Below are 7,925 nucleotides of genomic sequence, written 5' to 3' on the forward strand. Positions count from 1 at the left end.
CACAAAACATCTTGGTCTGGCCCTTCACAAATTTCAGATATTTGTATTACACACTTCTGGGTGGCATTGGTGATGGGCTACACCCAGCTCTCCATGGCTCTTACCAATGCGATCTCCCTGGCCACACACTGCTACTGCTCTCGCTGACCCACTCTCCGTCTCTGGTCCTCCATCCTTTTGCCTAATGTCACCCCGCTACTTCTCCACAAGTTTATGGGTGGCATTCCTAACACGTGTCATCCAGGTCATGATGCCAGCTAGCAATGCGGTCTCTGTTGCTAGTGGGTGGAATTCCCCCTTTCTCAATGTCCTAATGTTTATGCCGCCTTCTGTACGCTGTCCATCACACAAAAATCCTATTTGCCTGCTGTCACGTTGCCTGCCATTTGCTGGAAAACCGCAAGGTCTATTGGAACTTTTGTATTCTTCCCTTGTTGCCACTGTCCTCCTACACTTACCTAGCAAATTTGGTGGTTCTAACATGTATAGGGGCTTTGCTAATAATGTTTAAAGTCGGCCCATTGACTTTATTGGAATTCGCTAAATCGGTTCTCCGAAATCTCGCCAGACTGGTCGGAAGTTCGAGGAAATTTTCAAGAGACTGTAAGAGGCCTTCCTCATCCATACAGATCACACGTGTCGTGGTGAGGAGATGCCATATCTTAGTGTCACCCATATATACCCCCTTCAACTGACCACTCACTTGTATATACCCCCCTTCAAATGACCTCCCACCCATATATATACCCCCTTTCAACTGACCTCCCACCCATATATACCCCCCTTCAACTGACCTCCCACCCATATATACCCCCTTAAACTGACCTTGTACCTGTACATACCCCCTTCAACTGACCTCTCATCCATGTTTACCCCCCTTCAACTGACCTTCCACTCGAATATACCCCACTTCAACTGACCTCTCACCCATATATACCCCCTTCAACTGACCTCCAACCCTTGTATTGCCCCCTTCATCTGACCTCTCATCCGTGTATACCCTCCTTCAACGGACATCTCACCCATATATACCCCCCTTCAACTGACCTCTAAGCCATATATAGGCCCCTTCAACTGACCTCCCACCCATGTATTCCCCTCCTTCAACTGACCTCTCACCCGTATATACCCTCCTTCAAATGACCTCCCACCCATATATACCCCCTTCAACTGACCTCCCACCCATATATACCCCCCCTCAACTGACCTCCCACCCATCCCTTCAACTGACTTATCACCCATATATACCCCCTTCAACTGACCTCTCACCCGTATATACTCCCCTTCAACTGACCTCTCACCCATATATACCCCCCTTCAACTGACATCTCACCCATATGTACCCCCCTTCATTTGAACTCCCACCCATATATACCCCCTTCAACTGACCTCCCACCCATATGTACCCCCCTTCAACTGACCTCCCACCCATATATGCTCCCCTTCAACTGACCTCTCACCTATATATCCCCCCCTTCAACTGACCTCCCACTCGTATATAGCCCCCTACAACTGACCTCTCACTCATATATTCCTCCCTTCAACTGACCTGTCACCCATATATACCCCCTTCAACTGACCTCTCACCCATATATACTCCCCTTCAACTGACCTCCCACCCATATGTACCTCCTTCAACTGACCTCCCACCCATATATACTCCCCTTCAACTGACCTCCACCCATATATACTCCCCTTCAACTGACCTCCCACCCATATATACCCCCCTTCAACTGACCTCTCACCCATACAAACTCCCCTTTAACTGACCTCTCACCCATATATACTCCCCTTCCACTGACCTCTCACACATATACCACCCTTCAACTGACCTCCCACCCATGTATTCCCCCCTTCAACTGACCTCTCACCCGTAAATACCCTCCTTCAACTGATCTCTCACCCATATATTTCCCCCTTCAACTGACCTCTCACCCATATAGTCCCCCCTTCAACTGACCTCCCACCCATATATACCCTCCTTCAACTGACCTCTCACCCATATATTCCCCCCTTCAACTGACTTCTCAGCCGTATATACCTCCCTTCAACTGACCCCCCACTTGTATATTCCCCCCTTCAACTGACCTCTCACCTGTATATACCCCCCTTCAACTGACCTCTCACCTGTATATAACCCCCTTTAACTGACCTCTCACCCATATATTCCCCCCTTCCACCAACCTCTCACCCATATAAACCCCCTTCAACTGAGCTCCCACCCATATATACCCCCCTTCAACTGACCTCTCACCCATATATACCCCCGTTTCAACTGACCTCAAACTTATTGATACCCCCTTCAACTGACCTCTCACACATATATACCCCCCTTCAACTGACCTACCACTTATTTATACCCCCTTAAACTGACCTCCCACTTATTCATACCCCCTTCAACTGATCTCATCCATATATTCCCCCCTTCAACTGACCTCTCACCCATACATTCCCCCCTTCAACTGACCTCCCAGCCGTATATACCTCCCTTCATCTGACCTCCCACTTGTATATTCCCCCTTTCAACTTACCTCTCACCTGTATATACCCCCCTTCAACTGACCTCTCACCCATATATTCCCCCCTCCAACTGACCGCTCACCCATATATACCCCCCTTCAACTGACCTTCCACCCATATATACACTACCTTCAATTGACATCTCACCCATATATTCCCCCCTTCAACCGACCTCCCACCCATATATGCCCCCCTTCAATTGACCTCTCACCCATATATTCCCCCCTACAATTGACCTCCCACCCATATATTCCCCCCTTCAACTGACCTCCCACCCATATTTTCCCCCCTTCAACTGACCTCTCACCCATATATTCCCTCCTACAACTGACCTCTCACCCATACATTCCCCTCTTCAACAGACCTCTCACCCATGTATTCCACTCTTCATCTGACCTCTCACCCGTGTATACCCTCCTTCAACTGACATCTCACCCATATATACCCCCATTCAACTGACCTCCCACCTGTACATACCCCCTTCAGCTGACCTCTCAACCATGTTTACCCCCTTCAACTGACCTTCCACTCGTACATAACCCCCTTCAACTGACGTCTCAGTCGTATATACCTCCCTTCAACTGACCTCCCACTTGTATATTCCCCCCTTCAACTACCCTCTCACCTGTATATACCCCCCTTCAACTGACATCTCACCTGTATATACCCCCTTTACCTGACCTCCCACCCATATATTCCCCCCTTCAACCGAACTCTCACCCATATTTACCCCCCTTCAACTGACCTCCCACCCATATATGCCCCCCTTCAACTGACCTCCCACCTATATATTCCCCCATTCAACTGACCTCTCACCCGTATAAACACTTCTTCAACTGACCTCCCACCCATATATACTCCCCTTCAACTATCCTCTCACCCATTTATACCCCCTTCAACTGACCTCTCACCTATATATACCCCCATTCAACTGACCTCTCACCCATATATACCCCCTTCAACTGACATCTCAGCCATATATACCCCCTCAACTGACCTCCCACCCATATATGCCCCCATTCAACTGACCTCCCACCCATATATTCCCCCTTCAACTGACCTCCCACCCATATATCTTCAACTGACCCCCCCACCCATATATACCCCCCTTCAGCTGACCCTTCTTTCATATACCTCTTTATGTAACTAACTTTATGTACTAGCTGCAGCTTTATATACCACAAGGCTCAGCGGTCTGACTCCTCTGGTAATGCTGAAACTTGTAGTTCACCTGGATCCAGCAGATGGTGAAGAACAAAGATTTGTCAGGGTGGGGTCATACTTCATATTTTTATTTCCAATATTTATTACATTTCAGCAGTTACACAACAGAAAGCCACAAATGATCCCAACCCCCCCCCTGCCCCTGGAGTATCCCCCCCATTCTACCCCAGGAGCCTATTGCCCCAGCCCTGTGCACTGACCCCTGTTAGCCCCCATCCCAGTGTCCCCACTGCCTGGATATAAAAGGAATATCAGAGCTGCCATTTTTATTTGAGATTTGTTCTTGTCGGTGTGCAGCTGGGGATGTTGTCCCTCACATCTCAGAGACGGTTGTCACTTCCAGGTGTCCCCATTAGAAGAATTCTGATCTGTTCCAGTGACATCTTTGCTTTCCATCTCGGTGACACCAGGACAGGAATAGGGGTTAAATCTCCCCATTGGGGCAGCAATAAGTTTAGCACTGACCTGGAATAAGTGTGCAGCCAGAGAAAGGTCAGACGAGTTGGGATCACAGAATATTATGGCCCCTGCTGGGCGGAGCACCATGATGTATCGCCATTATACTGCCCCCTCATGTCAGGAGTTCCTTACCCCAAATAATCCCCACTAACACCATGTGGACCAAGGATGGGGATGACAGAACACGCTAAAAAAGCTACTTACCGTTCTGGTGATCCCCATCCAACACTTCCAGGTGTGCGATTTCCCGCTCTCCCTGTCACGTTCCGTGGTTACTCCGCCTCCTACCTCAGGTAATCATGGGCGGGGCAGGACTTAACACACCCAAAAGTGTTGGATGCCTGCAGAAGACAGGAAGGAGCCACTGGAAAGGTAAGTACAGAACATTTCTTATTCCAAGGAAGCCTGCTGCACATCCAGGTCCCAAGTTTATGTCCCTCAGAGGTCTGCTACTGGGGATCAACAGGTTCAGGAGGCGACATCAGTGGCTCCAGTGGCCCCTCTGTAGTCTCCTCTGCCTTGACTCCATCACTCATTTCTTGTTGAGCATCAGTAGAGGCTGGATTTTCCTCCGTCCGATCTCTGAATCGCTTGAAGAAACCAATCTAAGAAAGGAACACAAACAGGAGGGTGAGGAGCGCAGGGTGGAGGGCGAGGAGCACAGGATTGAGGGGGAGGAGCGCAGGATGGAAGTCGAGGAGCGCAGGATGGGGGGCGAGGAGCGCAGGATGGGGGGTGAGGAGCGCAGGATGGAGGTCAAGGAGCGCAGGGTGGAGAGCGAGGAGCGCAGGGTGGAGAGCGAGAAGCGCAGGATGGGGAGCGAGGAGTGCAGGATGGGGAGCGAGGAGTGCAGGATGGGGGGCGAGGAGCGCAGGATGGGGGGTGAGGAGCGCAGGATGGAGAGGAGGAGTGCAGGATGGAGGGGCACAGGACGAGGAGGGCAGGGTGGAACGGGAAGTGCAGGATGGGGGTGGGGAGTGCAGGACAGGGGGTCGGAAGTGCAGGGTGGAGTGCGAGGATGAGGAGCGCAAGGTGGAGATTGAAGAGCGTAGGATGGAAAGCGAGGAGCGCAGGGTAGAGAGCAAGGATGAGGAGCGCAGGGTGGAGGGTGAGGAAGGCGGGGAGCGCAGGACAAGGAGCGCAGGACACGGGGTGGGGAGTGCAAGGATGGGGAGCTCAGGACAGAGGGCGGGGCGTAGGATGGGGAGCGCAGGACAGGGGTCAAGGAGCACAGGGTGGAGAGCGAGGAGCGCCGGATGGAGGGTGAGGAGCGCAGGGTGGAGGACGAGGAGCGCAGGGTGGAGGACGAGGAGCACAGGGCAGGACAGGAAGTGCAGCGTGCAGGTCAGGGGGTGGGGCGTGCATGACAGGTGGTGGGGAGCACAGGGTGGAGAGTGAAGAGCGCAGGATGGAGAGCGAGGAGCGCAAGGGGGAGAGCGAGGATGAGGTGCGCAGGACACGGGGTGGGGAGTGCAGGATGAGGTGCAAGGGTGGGGAGCTCGGGACAGAGGGTGAAGAGGGTGGGGAGCGCATGGTGTAGGGTGGGGAGCGCAGGGTGGAGAGCGAGGAGCACAGGGTGCTGAGTGAAGAGCGCAGGATTGAGGGTGAGGAGCGCAGGGTGGAGAGCGAGGATGGAGAGCTCAGGACAGGGGGCAGGTAACGCAGGGTGGAGGGCTGGGAGCGCAGACTGGGCATAAAACCACTACAAACCATGACAAGGACACCTACCCATCACTTACCTTATAAAGCAATCCACAGATAAGAAGAAGCAAGATCACCCCTCCAGCTGTACTACCCACATAGTACCACACATGATTCGGAAGAACTAGAAGATTCACTTGTGTTGTTACCTGGAGGGATGAAGAAGTTGTCACCTTGGGCACTACCGGTCACATGACACATAGGGGGTGCCAATAGCGCTGATCACATGACACACAGGGGGTGCCAATAGCGCTGATCACATGACACACAGGGGGTGCCAATAGCGCTGATCACATACATGACACACAGGGGGTGCCAATAGCGCTGATCACATGACACACAGGGGGTGCCAATAGCGCTGATCACATGACACACAGGGGGTGCCAATAGCACTGGTCCCATGATACAAGGGGGTGCCAATAGCACTGGTCACATGATACAAGGGGGTGCCAATAGCACTGGTCACATGATACAAGGGGGTGCCAATAGCACTGGTCACATGATACAAGGGGGTGCCAATAGCAGGATGGGGATAGGATGGGGGTACCTGGCAGGAAATACAGTACAGGCTTTGTAATATGGGCACTGCTTAGGGGTACTGTGGGGCCCTATTCCAGGCAGTATTGCAGTGGACAGGTTATTGTGTTCCTGGTGGCTCCAGCAGTGACAAGAAGGTGAACTCTTTCCATAACACTTGGCCATCCGGTCAGATCTGGGCTCTACACCGGCACCAACCCCAATGACGAGCGGTAAATCTAGCCTTCATTATATATAGGGCACATGTGTGTCTGCCACGCCCTGCCACGCCCCCTGATACATGAGCCAATAGGAGCAAACACACACGTAAATACCCCCTCTAAATAAATTATCATTTTGTTTTCCACGAGAAGGGCAAACAGTGAAAGGGGGGCACCTAGGGTGTGAGGGTGATACCCGGAATCACTTACCTGTACATGGTGGAACTTTGCCCCCAGGTAGCTGTGATATCGCGTCTCATTGTAGCCAATCGTCACCGCAGTGCTGAGCTCTACAGATTTTGTCTCCTGAAAATCACAGAAATTAGAATCCCCAGCTACAGGATGAGAACCCCCCCCTGGGGCAATATGTGTTTGGGCATCCCACTCTGCTCAGTCTGACCCCCATGTTGGTGGTCTGGGGGTTTGACCCCCATACAGTGTTGCCCAGGTTTTGCCCCAAGCTGGTGCCCTGATCTCTAACTTCCCACCTACCCCCCAAAATCCAACCTCCCCCAAATCCCCGGATCACATGACCAGGTTCATCCCCACATGTTACATACATCATGGTAAACTCAATTACCCTCCAGGCGTGTTTGGGGCTCAGCACCCCTGTCACATGTATGTTGATGGTTCCGTGTTGCTCTACTTTACACAGGAACACCTGGGAATGAAAAGAGAACACATGACATCACAGCCTGCCATCGCTATGACATCACCAACATCAGCCAATCACACCATACCTTGTGTCCCCCTGGCTGGGAATGGTCCAGCTGTGTGCAGTTACCGTGTGAGACCTGAAACACGAATAACACGTCATGTACATGTGTGTGACCAGGGGTAAAACATGGGATGAGGGAAATGATCTCACCAAGCTGTTCATACGGTAATCCCAGATGAGGTCACCCGTCTCCCTTGCCGGTGTTGTCACCGTGACACTGAACTCTGACAGTGCTGGCCCAGCTCCCAGGTTTTGGATCTGAAAACGGTCAACGTTAAAAGTAAGACATTACAAGGGGATCCATGGTCACATGACACCAATGCCGAGCCCAGGGGGGATAAGGGTAACCTTACCCCTCATTGTATACATGGACCCACCGATACCAAAACCATATATTACCCCTATGACCTAATCATCCCCATATACACCCAATACCTGATACCCCCATCCTCAACATATTCACCCCACATGACCTGATACTCCCATCCTCAACATATTCACCCCAAATCACCTGATACCCCCATCATCAATATATACACCACCCATCACCTGATACCCCCATCCTC

The 7,925-nt window shown here is 51.8% G+C and overlaps 1 protein-coding gene across 1 annotated transcript in view; it reads right to left on the reverse strand.

Moving 5' to 3' along the window:
• Positions 1–3,791: 3,791 nt before the first annotated feature.
• Positions 3,792–7,925, reverse strand: part of ITGAL (integrin subunit alpha L) — a 28,197-nt gene continuing 24,063 nt past the window's right edge. Inside the window, exons 21-26 of the mRNA XM_072417020.1 lie at positions 7,510–7,617; positions 7,382–7,435; positions 7,222–7,302; positions 6,852–6,947; positions 5,943–6,053; positions 3,792–4,808 (exon numbers count right to left, since the gene is read on the reverse strand). Coding sequence (XP_072273121.1) covers positions 4,653–4,808; positions 5,943–6,053; positions 6,852–6,947; positions 7,222–7,302; positions 7,382–7,435; positions 7,510–7,617 — 606 coding nt within the window. The 3' untranslated portion in view covers positions 3,792–4,652. The remainder of the gene's footprint in view (positions 4,809–5,942; positions 6,054–6,851; positions 6,948–7,221; positions 7,303–7,381; positions 7,436–7,509; positions 7,618–7,925) is intronic.

The sequence above is a fragment of the Pyxicephalus adspersus genome, chromosome 7 (genome assembly GCF_032062135.1).
Source record: "Pyxicephalus adspersus chromosome 7, UCB_Pads_2.0, whole genome shotgun sequence".
Classification (NCBI taxonomy): Eukaryota; Metazoa; Chordata; class Amphibia; order Anura; family Pyxicephalidae; genus Pyxicephalus; species Pyxicephalus adspersus.